Source organism: Girardinichthys multiradiatus, chromosome 11 (assembly GCF_021462225.1).
Source record: "Girardinichthys multiradiatus isolate DD_20200921_A chromosome 11, DD_fGirMul_XY1, whole genome shotgun sequence".
Lineage (NCBI taxonomy): Eukaryota > Metazoa > Chordata > Actinopteri > Cyprinodontiformes > Goodeidae > Girardinichthys > Girardinichthys multiradiatus.
Genome location: NC_061804.1, coordinates 33,872,493 through 33,889,622, shown reverse-complemented (window position 1 = coordinate 33,889,622; position 17,130 = coordinate 33,872,493). Strand labels below are relative to the sequence as shown.

Sequence of the window (17,130 nt, the reverse complement as noted above, 5' to 3'; positions counted from 1 at the left end):
GCAAAACTATTCAGAACCCTTTGACACAGTTTGTTCACAGTATTAACAAACTTTAATGTATTTATTAATTTAGGTGATGTATTCAGCCCCCTTTACTCCGATACCCAAGAATAAAATCCAGCATCACCAACTGCCCTCAGAAGTCACCTATAAGCAAACAGAGTCCTCCTTTGTCTACTCTGCTTTCTGTGTAACACAGCTCTTCTGTAAAGGCCTCTAAAGTTAGTTTAAAACGAGCCAAACCATAACCAAGAAACAGGGTAGACAGGTCAGGGATGCGGTTGTGGAGAGCTTTGGAGCAAGGTAAGGTTATACAACAATATACCAACCTGTGAACATCTGACACTCGATTGTTCGAAAGACAAGAAACAAGTCATGATGGTCCTCTTAAACTGCCAAGCTCTGCAAAGAGAGCCTTTAACAGAGGGGCATCCAGAAGGGACAAGTTAGCTTTGGAGAAGCTGTCAAGATCCACAGCTCGGGTGGAGAATCTGCTGTCAGGACAACTAATATGAAAGAAAGTAATCACAAAACTTGTTCAACATTTGCCACAAGCCATGGACGGGATACAGCAAACATGTGGAAGAGAGAAACAAAACTGAACTTTCTGACCTACAGGCAACATGCTGTGTGTAGCTGAAAATTAACAATGCATATAAGCCTGAACACACCATCCCCACTAAGAAAAGTGGTGGTAGCAGCTTCATGTTGTGGGATTGCTGTTCTGCACCACTGCTGATCGAAGTTGATGGGAGGAAGGATAATGCTAAATTAAGGGCAATCACTGAAGGAAGCTTGTTAGAGACTGCAAAAGACTTAAGACTGGAAGTGATGGTTCACCTTCCAGCAGAACAGTAAGTTTAATTCAGCCAGAGTAACCCTGGCAAAGTCAAGTCCTAAATCTAATTGAGAATCTGTGGCAAGACTTGAAAACTGTGGTCACAGAAGCTTTTCATCTGACTGGGAAGGCAAAAATGTCAGTTTATTGATTTACAAAATTAGTAGAGACAACAGACCCCTAAACACCAACAGCTGTAACTGCAGAGGATTCTATATAGTACTGACTCGGGAGCGCTAAATACAAAAGCAAGCCACACTTTTCAGATTTCTATTAGAAAAATTATTTCACTTTAACCACTAATTTGCATTAGTCTATCAAGCGAAATCCCAATGAAATAACCAGAGGTTTGTGGTTGTAATGTAATAATAATGATAATAAAAAAATTATTGTAGCATTGATAAGGGTTTAAATAATACTCAGTTAAGAGAGGTTTTTCCACACTAGTTTTAAATGATAATTTCGTATCAAAATACTGTGACATAAGAATAAGGGGGTTTATTGTTCAGCTAACGACATTACAATCTTATCTGAAACAGAAGCCTGATGGCCTGCTGCCACATGCAAATATAACTTTATACAGCAGAGGGTGAGAAGGTACTCTTGTAGCAGAATGAGCTCCTAATTTTCTGATTTTCTCACAAGTTGGTGGTTTAAATGTAGAATAACTTAGGGTTAAACAAAGTGAGGAAATGTACTAATGTGTAAATAAATGAAACTTATTTTAAAGGAATACTCTAAAAGGTTAAAAGTGTCCCCAGGTTGTTCCTAGGAGGTTTAATCTGACATGACCGAAACATCATTGCATCATCTAATCATGCAAAATATGGATCTGGGTGAACATGCATTTACTATCTTTTGTTTTCAAAAGAAAAGAACTTCATTGTTTCAGTTAAATAGACTTAAAAAATGCTTTGAAATAAAGTACATTGTCAACAGAAAATAAAAAGCCGTTAAAATTTAAAACATTTGTGTATTCAAGAAAAACGCAAACCCAAAATCAAATCTTATCAGCTGAGCAATCTTCTTTCCATAAATCAGTTTAACCAACTGCAGCACAGCAGGAAAAAAAACAGCTTTCAACAAATGAAAAACAGATTAACTCAGAGCTGGAATAAAGTTCTCCTACATTTTTCCCTGTTTGCTGAAATGTATTAAATTGATTAGACTATAAACACATTTATCTTTCCATAACTGCTCTATGCTCTTTCTACACATGATCAGTTATGTATTTCTCCCATTCTCTATATCTATTACCTCTATTTCCAAAAATTACAACAAGTATAAAGAACAAAACGATACTTTAGCTTAAACCCATTTGGATGTGCTTGCATTTAAGGTTATTTTTTTACAATGAAACACAATAATCATTGGAAAACTACATTTTACACCACATAGAAAGATTTGCTGTGTCCTTTGTGTCTGTTCATCATGCTTGACGGCCTGTTGTGTAAAATCAGAGGTAAGCTCCTATTTCTGCATCCTATGAATTACATTTGGATTTCATGAATCAAACTGTTTTAATATCAAACTGTGTTTTAATATCAAACTGTGTTTTAATATCAAACTTTGTTTTAATATCAAACTGTGTTTTAATATCAAACTGTGTTTTAAGAATCATTGTCCAGAGTTCAAGTTTTAACAATCTAAACGTTTCAGGTTTTGACCTTGAGATTATCAAATGCTATCTAGGTTCCTTAATAACAGTAAAAAGCACTTCATTAAGCACAGAACAAGAGTCTTGAAGTATATACCAACATTGGTGGCACAAAATAACACTAGAAAACTTGTTTGGTGCGAAACTGACACGTATAATTTTTTAACATTTTTTTATTTTTTATTTCTGGGTGTTTATGCAGCTCCCTGACAAAATACCACCCTGGCCAGTGAACCATATTGCCCATATGAAAAAAAAAACCACGGTATAGTTTTCCCAGTTTAAGATTTCAATTGCATTGAAAAGTAAAATTAAAACATTTACTCGTGTTTTGTGGAGGATAACCATGATTTAACACTAGAAATGTCACATCATGATCACTGCTTTTGAAATATAAGAAAACCGGCATATTGTGTCAATATACTGAAGATTCAAGAGGGGGGAAACAATGACTTCCTCAACAACAAACAACTAATAACACTCCTAAAACCAAATAAATGTTCTTTGAAAATATCAGATTCCAAAGAACAACAATAAAATTTGTGTAGTAAAATCAGTCAAAGCCTAAACACAAAAGCGAAGAAACTCTTTTGCATTCTTAGGTTACAGAGCCAAGTTAAATACAAACTAAAACACATTAAATGTACAGAGAAATGTTGTGTTCAACTTTATGTGTGAACTAACAGTAGTGTTCACAATGCGACAAACAGTGCAGGTCAGTCTGGTGGGCTTTACTGTGACCCGTCCCCCATTTCGGGGTCCTCCTTCATCTTCTGCTCCTGCATGCGACTCCAAGTGGAGCCTGAGGAAGAACAATTACACTTCATGAACAAACAAAACCCACCAAAGGGCTACGATGAATTGCAAAATTTAAAAATAAAAAACAGAAATGGAAACCGGCAGCTGCTTTCACTCACTCATCTCTGTAAGTTTCTGTATCAGGGTTGAATCTCCTCCAGGTTTGCTGCATGAAAAGATAAGCAAACTGAAATGAACTGTGAAGACTGTGACAAACTTGACCCTTTGGGGAAGTTTTAATTGTTATATAATTCATTTGCCAAACAAATGATAGAAATTGTCGTTCATGCTCAACAAAAATAATTTAACTGTGAAAAAACATAGAAAAAACATCTTTTTCATATTTAAGTGACCAGATTTATGAGGCCAAGTGTATAATAATATATTTAGCTTATTATCCTTTATTAGTACAGCAGGAGGCATTAACATAAGCACCTGCTGAAAGCTTTTGAGACCAACCTGCCATCAGCTTCATCCTGCCCGTCCATGTCAAACCGCAGCCTCTTCAGAGGCTTTAGAGTGGAGCCTGGATCCATCGTCCTCTTGTGGGAGCGTTCGCTGCTGTTGACCATCTGGTTGATCTTCTGGAAGCGATTGCCCAGCTGCAAGTGTGGAAAAGACAAAATGAAGGAGAAAAACGCAAAATATTGCACAGCTGTCATCAAGATTCGGGATGGGTGATATTTTCAGGTGTTTATTGTGACAAATTTAAACTGTATTTTTGAAAATGGCTCCATTACTGCATACACTCAGAACCTCACAAACACAAATATCATTAAATGCTCTTATGTCCATTAATTAATGATTTAAAGTGCTTGTGACACACTTTTCTCAGAATTGCAGCAATTGAAAAAAAACATCCATATATTGAAGGAATTGAGCAGTAACTGACATGATATTAAGATTAAAGACACAATAAAGGACAACTGTGACACAAAATAAGCATATTTCGATGGTAAATTTTGCAAGTCAAAGGGGAAGTCTCTGGTCATTCATTGTGTGAGCGTCAATGATAAATGGTTCCGGTAGAAGCCAAGTTAAGCTAAAAACAGCATTAATATGGTGCATTGCTGGTGGTGGCATCAATACTACAACAGCAGCTGTTGGTCTGCACTACTTTCCTGCAGCAAAGAGGATCAGAGCTGGAAAACTGACGAGGGACAGATGGTCTGGTCCCACCAAGCACAACCAGTTGTGATCGGAGGACTTTTCGGCAAACTGTTTCAAACAAGAAACCTCTGAATTCACAAGAGAAATTATGTCAGAGGTCGGGATGTCTGACAGACGAAGGAGAGCATCAGAGCATCTGATGGAAAAAGATCGCCAAAGAAACGGTTGTTGTTGCTGCTACTAAACGGATCAAGACTCAGCAGGTAAGAACACCTTCTTGTCACAAAAGTAAATTTAGATATTGGCAGTTATTGTTAATAAAAATTTTTTTTATTTTTAAATAAGATAAATTACATTTGCATACAATATTTTTAATAAATGTTTCTCTAAAGATTCTGATATAAAGTTTAAAAAATGACCCACCAGGTAGTGTCTTCAGATCTTGAATCATCCCTTATGTCTGCTTCATGCTGCTCACTTCATCTCTGGTTGTTTCATTCAGCGCCATATTTACTGTAACCCTGGATTTACACTGTATCTGGTCCAGTCCGGTCTATAGCGAAGCCCGGAGGACCTCCAAAAACCATACGCAGATCGCGCAATAAAATCCAGTGATAAATGCGGCAGCAAGTCCAAAACAACTCATTGTGTGGAAGTTAAACCAGTTAAACTTTATTTTTCGTTTTATGCATCCAGATATTTTCATGTGTTTTGTTCTACAATGGATGGGTAAACTGAGTGCAGACAATTTGGTGCAATTAATGTTTGATTGCTTGGTTTATAATTCCTTAGTTAACCCAGTAACTGATCTAATTGTTCTAATGTTAACAACCGCTAATATATATATGTGTATATATAAATATATGTGTGTATTTATTGATGTAGCGAGATCTAGTCTGTCTTTACTGAAATATTTTTAAAATCCTAAAGTTGTGCTTCTTCTGTTTCCTGGTGGTGTGGCATGATTCATGCAGATTGACTTCGGCCGTGCTCCGACATCCGTCAAAAAAAGACTATGGTCCAATTAGATGGCCGTCCGCACGCCACAGCACTTGTGCTCTGCCATCTGATGACAGCTGACTTTCTTCTCTTGACTCTGCTGTGTTTCTCTTTGATAGTGACTGAAATATATCTAAAGAAAGATCAGATTCTTGGCTGCTCTCTGTGTTGCTGCCATTGTAGCAGCAGTCAGTTTACATGCAGGGGTTCCCCTTTGACATCATAAAAGAGCGCAAAGGAGTCGTCTGGACATGTCTTTTTACTGAAATTTATGACCATATATCACAAAAACTGTTCATTTCAGTGGCATGAAGAAACAAATATTGATTTTATCACTGTTTCCTTTCCATGAATGTTGGATTGATTGGAAAAAATTGATTTATCATGAAAATTCAATGTGACAGGCACTTTAATGGGATTGAAAGAGGAAAACAGTTTGAAATGTAAAACTAATAATCCTAACTCCTAATCTTGACACCCTACAGTGAATAATGCAGTGCCTTGCAAAAGCTCAACATATCCCTTGAAATCTTTCACATTTTGTCACATTAAAATCACAAACGTCAATGTATTTTATTGGGATTTCATCTTAGAGGGCAACACAAAGTAGTGCATAATTTTCAAATAAAAAGACACATGGATTTCAAACTTTTTCACAGATAAAAATCTGCAAAGTGTACCATTCATTTAGATTTATTCCCCAGTGTAGAATCCACTTCCGCTGCTCTTACAGCTGCAAGCACATCACCACCATCTTTTCAGATCTGCAGACTGAAATGTCTGACTGTCATTCTTCACAAAACACCTAAAGTTCAGTCAGACTGGGTGGAAAGCGTTTAAACATCAACTTTCAAGTCTTTAAATCTTTGAGTGGGTGATTGCAACACATATATGTGATTTAACCAAAACCATTCCATGGCTGTATGTTAAGGTCCGCTGTCCTGCTGGAGGATGAACCTCAACTTGAGTCTTAAATGTTCTGCAGCTTCTAAGAGGTTTTCTTCCTTTCCTGCTTTGTATTCAGCCTCTTATCAACTCTGAACAACTTTCCTGTCACTGGAAGAAACTAAAGACTATGTTTCACCATGGGAATTATTTATCTGGGATGATGTGCAGTGATAGTCCAAAATCTTCCAATATGGGATCCGATCTGACCAGAGTGTCTTCTTCCAGATAACTGCTGTGTTGTGTACATGGTTTGTCACTACCTGAATACTGTACTTCATATACGTGACTTCTAAAGGCTGATTGTTACATTTTATTTTAGCGCTAATAGTAACAAAAATAATTTTTATTTATAGGTGCCTTTCAGAACATTCAGTGTCCCCGTACAATAAAACAAGGTCACATAAGAACAATGTAAAAAATATAATATGTAAAAGTCATATACTGATTATCTAATTCTAGTTTTGTCAAACAAAATCCAGTTATGAAGAGTGTATTGTAGCCATATGCATGCTGTGGATAAGGAATTGCTGCAAAGTTCTGCTACAAAAATGTCTCCACATGATTAATGAGGGGGAGGTGACTTGCTGTAGTTCTGGACTAACTGAAGTTTGTGGATGACTTCTCCAGAGGACCGAAAAAAGGGAACTGCAGTGGTTAACGTGTGACGTAAATGAGGTATATACGATAACAGCAGCACTGTCGGGTGTAAGGGCGGAATACATATGTACTTCATATCTTTTAGTTTTTCATTTATTAAAGTTTTTAAAACCATGTATCATTTTCATTTCACTTCACTTTGCACTACTTCGTGTTAATCTATCACAAGCAATCCTAAATATGTTCAAGTTTGTGTTTTTAGTGAGGCAAAATTCAAAGAAGTTAAAGGGGTATGAATAATTTTGCAAGGCACTGTACAACACTGCCAAACGCTAAATAGGATGACAACGTCTGAAAACCGCTTACCCCAAATGATTCACCAATGGACACCAGCATTCTGTAAAGGCAAAATACAGAAATGCATAAAACAATGCATGTATTTAGCGTGTTTTATTTTAAATTAGCCAAGAACAGGCAGGACTGACCTGGAGCGAGGAGTCATGATGCCCGGGGACATGCGGGAGCTTTTCATAGGCGAGATGTAGACGTTGTTGCTCCCAGGCACACGCAGAGGAGAGTTGGGGAACTTGTATGGGCTGCGAGGTATTTGAGGGATAGGAGAGAGGGGAGGCGGCTAAAAAATAAACAGAAATCAGCAGAAAAAACATTTAATGAGAACTTGGTTTGCCAAAAATATTTGTATAAAAACTTCGCTGCAATTGTGAGTTCAGATGTTTCACCCTGGTGGACGCATGCTGCAGGATATTTGTTTTTAACTTCTGCATGAATACTTGGTTGTAGAAGACAATGATGGAGTCATAGTGTCCTTCAGTGATCAGCACGTTCTTAAAGGTCTGCAGAATTCAGAGCAAAGTTCAGGGTTTAATGTGCTGTTATTTTAACTTTAAACCAGTTTGCATCAGCGATGTGGAATTTGTCTCAGGCTGTGTCACCTCCTGGTTGGTGTTGGGCAAGTTCTTGTACGACGAGACGATGGACTTGAAGCGCAGATCCACGCTCTTCACTTTGCAGATGGCGTACATGGCCGACATCATCAGCTAGCAAGGAAAAAACATATGAAAAGAGGACGTCGGAGAAAGATAAAAGTAAATAAAGTGAGAAATCTAAGGTAGTTATGAGACAGAACCTAGGGAACGTTTAACAGCTTAGGTACCTGGTCCAGGTGGCGGTCTCTCATCAGCTCATACTCGTGCTGCAGGGTGTACTGAAACAGGGTCCATATTATGGGCTCAAGTTCAGGGTTAGAGGACAACAGGTAGGAGCAGAGTGTCTTTAGCCTTGTATAGGCCAGGCGGTACACTGCAAAGATAAAAGCAACAGGCGGTGGTGTTAAGCGAACACATTTCTCTCCCTCAAACCTTTCACATTAAGTCACATTCCAAACGAGATTCCTCTTAAAGACCAACATGAAGTAATAAATAACTTTGAATTAGAATTATTGTTTGTTTTGAAAATCTCTACAAATAAAAATGTGAAAAGTGTGCCATACATTTGTGATCAGTCCTTTTTAACTTAACACCTCAAAATAAAATGAATTGCAATCTCAGCATAAATAGAGCACTAAGCAGGCCATTTAGGCAAGAAATTTCAAAGACGTCTAGCATGCAGTTTTCAAATAACCATGTAGGAGACATGTAAACGAAGGTGCTTTATTGAGATGAGACAAAAACTTTTATGCATGTAGACTTTTGGTCTGCATGCAGACCACTGTATGAGGAGGATAAACAACAGACATCGCCCCGAACACTCCATCTCTACAGTGAAACACGGTGGTGGCATCATCATGCTGTGGCGATGCTGTATTTCAAGAGGGACTGAGAAGCTGGTCAGACTTGGCGGGAAGATGGGTGGAGGCTCATCTACCAGCAGGACAACAACCCTAAACATACAGCCAGAGCTACAATGGTTTAGATCAAAGCATATTCATGTGTTAAAATGGCCCATCTAAGGTCCAGACCTACATTCAATGGAGAATTTGTGGCAAGACTTCAAAATTGGCTTTCACAGAAGTTCGTCATCCAATCTGACAGAGATGGAGATATTTTGCAAAAAGCATGAGCAAAACCTTTTGTCTCTAGATGGGCTACGAGACATACCCTAAAAGAGCTGCAGCTACAATTGCAACATAAGGTCAAATTGTATTTTTAGATAGTTTTGTTCCCATTTTCATGGCAGTAACAGTAACAAGTCGGTTTTACTGGATGAACTTTGAAAAAACACCTTTTCTAAAAACAAAAAATTGATTTTGGAGGCTATACAAACTTCACTGGTATCTGTGAGATGTTAAAATTTGCCACAGTCACCTTTATAATATGAATATGAAGAATATCAACAAATACATCTTACATTTTTTATAGAAAAGACTGAGAGAGTTAGATTTTGGCAGCCTTGGAACTTGGCAGGGAGCCTGGGAGGTGGACTGGGAGGCAGCGGGTGGCTGGGGGGGCGTGGCCGGGGAATGAGGAGGCAGTCCCCGCAGGCCTGGGCGCATTGGTGAGAGATATCTGTAACACGCAACACAGGAAGCAGTGGGATAAAAAACTGAAAGCTATGATTTATTGGAATCATAATGACTCAGAATTCTCTTTTTGAGATTCATGACTCATTTCAGTTTCACAATAGTTAAAAAAATGGTTTTAGGTAATAAAACAGAGATTTAGTTTCTGTTTATTAAGAACTGAACATCAGTTTGGTAGTGTGATAACTTACAGGTCAGCAGCGGTGTGGTTATGCTGCAGTGGCTGGTTGAGACTGGCTGGTGTCTCCGCCGGCTCTGGTGCTGCATTCGCATGCTCCTGTTTCAGGAGCTCAAACAGCGGGGAGTCCTGCAAAGACACAAACATCTGCATTTACTTTCAGCTTTATGTGTGTGCATCTCACTCACGCAAAGAATCGCTCTCTGTTAATCCATGAAAACATGCTACGCTCAGTTTGATCTGATCAAAGAATATCGACTCTTCCTCTGTTAAAACTCTGCTGTCTGTATTATTAAGGTAAACTGTTTTGTAATAACCTGATAAATTGTTTTGGCAATAAATCAAACCATTAGGAAAAGGTCTGTTTATCTATGAACACTAATGGCTTACATTATCTTCCAAGGAATAAAACACTAAATTATCCAAAGAGTGTTGCTACACCTCTGGTATGATTCTGGTAGGATCCTGGATCGCTGTCACTGAAATAAATATTAGTTTCTTTAAATTAAGTGGGGGATATTTTTGGGCACATATATGGCATTCAAGCAGATTTCACAAAATGTTTTTGAAAGCAATGAGGTCAGAGTCACTTCTGGAGCTTAATGTTAGCCTGCTTCATCCGTTTCCAAAAAGGTTTGAGTACATATTTGGATCTGATGATCTGAGATGAGGTTTAACAGTTTGGAGGTAATCTTCCTTCATTGTTCCACCCACTTCATGGAAAGCACCAGGAGCACTGGCAGTAAAACAGCCCGACAGCATGATGCCAACATTAAGCTTCTGGAATAGCCGCGTCAGCAACACTATCGAAAAGTCAAAACAATGCATAAAAACCGTGCCTTTATCAGGAAACCAAACAATTTATATGAATTCTGCAAATTCAACCAAGTAGAACATTCAAATATGTATCTAGAATGACACCGGGTGTGGTCCAACCACTAACAGACATTTCCCCAAATCATAGTGGGTGGCTGGATTGTATATATTTGAGCCTGTATGAATAACTTTGACCCTTTGAGGATTAGAAATTGAAGCGGTTTGTTGTATAATGTTTTTACATAGAAAAAGATTTAATTACAAGACCAAAATGAATATGAAATCCGTTTCCATAATGCTGTCCTCATACTTTGACTGACATGTTTGTGAGAAAAACCTTGATTAAATATTCTGTTAATTTACTTTTCAATAAATTCAAAGATATAAATGTTTATTAACACCATAATCGAGAAAGAAGTACACCTAAGTTTTAGTAATTCAAATTCGTGTAGGATATCTTTTATTTGCAGCTTAGACTACCACAACTAACACAAATTTCCCTTGCAAAAAAACTCCTCATAAATGAGATCAATGAACATCTGTCACTCCCATTACGTTTACACAGGACACTCCTCACTGTGTGAGTCACTGACACAGGCAAATCCATGGCCACCTACAGTCAAGCCTTAACACTTGGTGATTTCATCAATTTACGGTTCAGTTAAGGAACCATGTTTATATTAACATGTGCCCCTATAGTATAAAACCAGACACTCAGGAAAAGGAAGTCAAGCATTACCATGAAGGTAATGAAAATAGTTCCTGCGCGTACAGACATGCCATGAACACATTCTTTATGTTATTATTACTACACCTTGCTGATGTCAAGGACATTTCAAAAGTACACTGCTTGATAGCTTCAGCGGTACTGAGTGACAACGTTCAGTACCAGTACAGTCACATTTTCATCAGATTAAGTCATTTGGTTGAGAGGTCTTCAGGCGACACATATGTATTTGTAATCTTAATAAAAATCAGAGGTGTGGCATTTCTTCTGATTTAACAAAATCCAAAAGAATGACCTTATCTGAGTGGGAAAAGATAATTAAATGCCTTACATGGAAAGTTAGGTTTCCAAATGTGTCAGTGCTTACTTTAGATTTCATGCGGAGCAAAGCATCAGAGGGAGGACTTTGGTTCCAGGTAAAGGCTCCTCCCTGTCTTTTAACTGTCCAACCAATTCTTTCTGTGAGATTCATATGTGCAGACAGCTGTGTAGTTGTCTGATTTACAGGAAACCAATAGTACATTTAACAACCACCATATGCCCTCGGCACGGCTGGAGGAACAGATAGAACACAAGAGGGGAAGAGCCACTCGACTGTTCACAAAGCTGAGGAGCAACACATGACTCATCTTTCTGAGGAATTAATCTTCTCTACTGAGAAGACAGAGAGGACACTTAAATTTGTTTTACTTGCTGACAATTTAACAATTGAATCATTTCACAAAGGGAAAGACTTTTCAAGACAAAAGAAGGAAATTTGTGGAGCTGCTGGGTGCAGATTTTTAAACCTTTTTCCTGCCTGTTGAACATGACTGAGAAAAAAAGTTGAGTACACACGAGAGGAGTACTTTTTGAATATTATAAACCTAACAAAAGGACCTAAACATGAATAGCAGTGGTCAAAACAGCTGTGAAAAGAATGATGACTTTAAATACTTTATGTACAGCGTGGTCTTCAGCTTGGTGTTTGTGGTGGGACTTTTATTCAACGTGATAGCGATGTACATCTTCTTCTGCACACTGAAGGTACGGAATGAGACCACCACGTACATGATGAACCTCGTGGTCTCGGATACTCTATTCGTCCTTAGCCTGCCTTTTCGGATTGTGTACTTCATCCGACGTGACTGGCTGTTCGGCAGCATCCTCTGCAAGATCTCCGTGGCCCTGTTTTATACCAACATGTACAGCAGCATCCTCTTCCTCACCTGCATCAGCATGGACCGCTTTCTGGCCATTGTCCACCCGTTCCGGTCGCAGAGGATCCGCACAAAGAGGACCGCCAAACTGGCCTGCCTAATGGTGTGGGTGATGGTTCTCTGTGGCAGTATACCCACTGGGTTCCTTCTGGACACCACCTCACCTAACAACACCAACTCTTCCTCGAACTTCTGCTTCGAGAACTACTCGAAAAAACAGTGGAAGGCTGAGTTGTCGAAGGTGGTGATTTTTATTGAGACTGTGGGCTTCATCCTACCACTATTGCTCAATGTATTTTGCTCAGTGATGGTGTTACGAACACTGAGGAAATCTCAAACCATCAGCCGTGGAGGGAGCCTCAACAAGGCAAAGGTCTTGAGGATGATCTTTGTGCATCTGCTCATCTTCTGCTTCTGCTTCATTCCATACAACGTTAATCTCATCTTCTACGCCCTGGTGCGCTCCAACATCCTAAAGGGGTGCTATGCAGAGCAGGTGGTCAGAACGATCTACCCCATAGCTCTCTGCTTAGCTGTGACCAACTGTTGTTTTGATCCAGTTGTTTACTACTTCACATCAGAGACAATTCAAAGCTCCATCAAGCGAAAGTCAACAGCTTGGTACAATGGGACCAAATTAATGCAAACAGAAAGCATACAAGGTAGTCCGAATACAGCAGTCAAGAACCTTACACTAAGGGGCATGAGATTAAATGACAATGAGTCCACTGTTGATGAGTTCTACCAGAGATGTGAGTGATAACCCAGCAAGTGCGGTTAATGAAACCTGAATTAAAGCAAAGTGACTTTGAATTCCAAACAGAAATATTAAGGAGTTGCTCCCTTCAGTGATGGTGTTACAATGTGAGGGTGAAGGCAACAGACTTTGGATTCAGATTAGAGATGATGATCCCTAAGCAGCAATAAAACAGAAGAAAGGTGTGTTGCAACTATTTATATAACAGCTTTTAGTGATATTCATTGGAAAATGAGTAAATAATGTCCAGTTTAGTGCTCTAAATAATTGTTGCACCCATGATTTTATGTTTGTGTTGCTATTTAATAAAGCTGAACCAGCATTATTCCTCCTTTTAAAGGTGCTATGTTCTGCAGTTTGCAGTCATTCATGTATCTTGTAGTCACATTAAGCCCAATGTGCAGCATGTTATGTAAAAACTTTCACTTACGTACTGAGTCAATAAAATTGTTTCATTATTTTAAGGTTTGAGAAGAAACTGGCTTTCTGTTTGCTGAATAAGGTGGGGTAAACTGATCAGCTGCTTCTATATTTATCTTACTGGTTCAAACACAATTTTTCATGTCTGAATTCCAGACTCAAATTTCCAGAATTCTCAGTCCTTTTTAGCCCAGTTATAAACTATAATTACAAAAGAATATGGTGAATTTATGGCAGATATTTCAATGGAAAGCTACGCTTTAAAATGGAACATGCAAAACTACAGACTAAAAGGAAGCATCTATGAATGGATGCATGGCTACATTCAAACAATGGAAAATTGAAAACAATCTGAAAATGCATTTTTTTTTTTCATATTCTCTTGTCTTTTTCCATACTTTGATTTAAGCATTTCCATATCTAAGTCCACACCTATTCAGTGTATCCAGAAAGAGTACCCACAACAGTCCTAATGAGCTTTAAGTTTTAAAATGTACATTTCAGGTCTGGTCATTGACTGATAGCTGTAACAAACACATCAAACAGATATCTTTTGGGACTTTCCCCAATAAATTTACAAGAACGTAATAAACTTGTATCTGCCCTACTGCATTTCTTGATGCCTATCTACAAAAGGGGCAGACAGAAACCAAATTCTACAAATGTCACATGAAAATATTCGTAGTTTGAAAGTAATATTTCACACACAAATATACAGACTGTCTGTAGCCATGTTTCCTTCCAGTGAAACCATAGAGCTTTGCAAACAGAACACTGTGGAGCTTAAAAGCTTGTGAAATATTTGCCCCACCTTATAGAAGCCGTGCAAGTCAAGACGGAGCATTATCACACTTGGCCTGAAGGTTTGCGCCAACAAGAATAGACTCATCGTCTCCAGGGACAGAGAAACATGCGAGCAAACACATGCCTCTTGAGAAGAAAACTTTCACAAAATACAGCGGGGAAGGTTGCAGCTGTGCCTCAAGTGTTTAGCATGAAATAATGGTTCAACTTTGAACTTCAGTGGTGAAAAAGAAACGGCAGAGCTGGATTATAGGTTATAGGTAAAATGAACAAGATTGCATACGATGTTGTGATTTTTGCATTTTGTTACACTTTTTTTACCCAACAACAAATCAAATAACTGAAATTCAGTGACTGTGGAGAAATTCTGGCCCACTTTTATTTCTACAATTGCTTGATTTCCGCCTCACTGTTTTTTTTTTTTTAAATGTCTCAATCAGATTTAAGTCCAGACTTTGACTAGGACTCTCTAAACCCTTCATTTTGTTTTTTTGAGCATTTTAGAGATTGCCTTGCTGGTGTGCTTTAGATCATTATCATGTGGCATAACCCAAATGTGGGCTGCACCGTGGCACCGTTAGTAGTCCTGTTGCCTTACAGCAAGAAGGTCCTGGGTTTGAATCCCAATCTCCTAGGGGATTTTCTTCTAGAGAGAAGAATATACGGTTCAATCTATTACAGCAAGTTTTCCAAGTCCTGGAGCAGCACAGTGGCCTTTTTCAGATCATTCTTTAGTCCTGTGATTTACATATGTTCCAAATGCCTCGTGACGAACTGAAAGGTTCCAACAAAGGATGGAGGGTTTAAGCTGACCACCAATATACCAGCCCTGATCCGTTTCGGGACAGAGTCACAAACCCGAAACAAGTATAAACTGTAATGGGTAAGACGGGGTTGTGTAACAAGTATGACATAGCGATGATAAAACGCACAGCATCAGGCTGCAGTGTGCACAGAGCAAATACACCACATGATCTGTCTGGTCGGAGAAATATGTTGATCAGCAAAACATCAAGAAGATAACATGTTGAGGATATGTTGTATTTTAAGCACTAACTGCCTTTCAAAGGTTTGCCTGAGGACCGTGACACAGAGCTCAGCATTTTACCTTATTTATTGCTTAATAAGTGTTAGACGTTGTAAACCACAGTGTCCGTGATCTCAGCTGATAGACTTATATAATGTAAAAGCACAAAGATAATGCATAACGAAGGGATTGTGCGTGTGTGTTTTTGTGGAACTATGATTTCAAAGGTTGTTTTTTTTCCCCTTGAATTTCTCTCCACCCGGACGTGATGTGTTGCTTTTTGAGATCTTTTATGGTACTTCATGTTGCCAGAGAGGTTTCACTTAAATGAATTCTTGATTCAACAGGTCAGGCAGTGATCTGGCCTGGGTGTGGCTAGTGAAACTAAATGCATGTTTAAAAATAATGTGGCTAATCAAATTTAATTCATGGTTTTACCTTTACAGTAATCTGTAAGGGTAAAAATATTTTTTTGCAGTACTGCATTTAAAATAATGAAAATTCTTAACTGTGGCAAACACAAAAGCATATAGTTACAAAATTATTGAGCAAAACAAAAACATTAACGTGAGCCTTTTAGGTAAACAGAAAAACAATCTCTTTAAATTAAATGACTGAAACATGCTCAGGATCCAATGGTATAATCTGTGCTTCTACCCCATCAATGGCTCATAAGTATTTCACAAGCAACTTCTTGTTGCTGCGCGCCTATCAGCTGGACAGAAATGTAGTACATAGGTATCGTCAATTACTTCTAAGTGTTCTTTTTTTCAAAGAAGCAGTAAATGTATCCGCCTCTGTGAGTTAATGAAGTAATCTAACTTTAATAAAGGGCTAATGGCTTTATAGTTGAATAAGTAAACCAACTAGTCAAACATACAACCTAATGAACAGGATGTTTAAAGCTTTCTAAATGACAGATATTTAAAGAACATATTAAAATTTTTCAAGCAAGCAGGGATAGAGGGTGGGAGTAGATCAGGACAAAGGAAGAGAGAAAGGTTGAGATCCTGATGTGTAGCACGGATCAGTAGCATGCAGCTGATGCAGCATGAAGTAACTAGTTCCCAACAGCTCACGGGTTACCACTCTAATGGCCTAGAGATCGGTGTGTTTCACTGTTTTATTTATTTACTTATTTCAGTGCAGCTCAGGCAACTCTACTTTTGCAAAAAAAAAGCAATAGATATGTTTTAAATAACTGCATCATTTCATCAGTTGTTAGTGGAAATTTGAACGCAATGTATGCATCTTAATATTAATTTAGTCACAAATATAAAGATTGATACTGTTCGAAACAGATCCCTTCGTTAATTGACCATTGGCATTGTGTCAGAAGAAGAAAAGCATTTCAAAAATATTATTAACGGGATGCAAAGTCAAATTGCATGTATTTAAAGAGCTCTTGCAAATAATTATTTGCATTTTTATTTAAAAGTCAGCGGCTGGATCTTGCGTAATGATGCTGCGTAACAACCCCAGTGAGCTTCAAGCGCCAGACCAGAAGGGATTTGTTCAATGCATGGTAGAACGTGCAGTGCTAGGCCAGCTGTGGTTCTCACTGAGCCCATGGGAAGATCCACCATTAGGAGCGGACGACTTCCCTTACAGTCCATGGCCGAAGATGCTCCTTTGTGGTTTTCCTGAAGTTCCGCCGATCCTGCAGTCCCTCAATTAGATCACCGTTCCTCCCGCACCCCATCCAGGACCCGCAGG

The 17,130-nt window shown here is 38.5% G+C and overlaps 2 protein-coding genes across 2 annotated transcripts in view; one reads left to right on the top strand and one right to left on the bottom strand.

Moving 5' to 3' along the window:
* Positions 1 to 1,321: 1,321 nt before the first annotated feature.
* rb1 (retinoblastoma 1) overlaps positions 1,322 to 17,130 on the bottom strand; it is a 32,265-nt gene continuing 16,456 nt past the window's right edge. Inside the window, exons 18-27 of the mRNA XM_047378652.1 lie at positions 9,678 to 9,793; positions 9,315 to 9,472; positions 8,122 to 8,267; positions 7,901 to 8,005; positions 7,688 to 7,801; positions 7,433 to 7,581; positions 7,314 to 7,344; positions 3,753 to 3,895; positions 3,413 to 3,459; positions 1,322 to 3,297 (exon numbers count right to left, since the gene is read on the bottom strand). Of these exons, the coding sequence (XP_047234608.1) occupies positions 3,227 to 3,297; positions 3,413 to 3,459; positions 3,753 to 3,895; positions 7,314 to 7,344; positions 7,433 to 7,581; positions 7,688 to 7,801; positions 7,901 to 8,005; positions 8,122 to 8,267; positions 9,315 to 9,472; positions 9,678 to 9,793 (1,080 nt within the window). The 3' untranslated portion in view covers positions 1,322 to 3,226. The remainder of the gene's footprint in view (positions 3,298 to 3,412; positions 3,460 to 3,752; positions 3,896 to 7,313; positions 7,345 to 7,432; positions 7,582 to 7,687; positions 7,802 to 7,900; positions 8,006 to 8,121; positions 8,268 to 9,314; positions 9,473 to 9,677; positions 9,794 to 17,130) is intronic.
* On the top strand, positions 11,702 to 13,627 carry LOC124876123 (lysophosphatidic acid receptor 6-like). The gene has a single exon (XM_047378651.1). It carries the CDS (start codon positions 12,093 to 12,095, stop codon positions 13,164 to 13,166), a length of 1,074 nt encoding a protein of 357 aa, XP_047234607.1. The 5' UTR covers positions 11,702 to 12,092; the 3' UTR covers positions 13,167 to 13,627.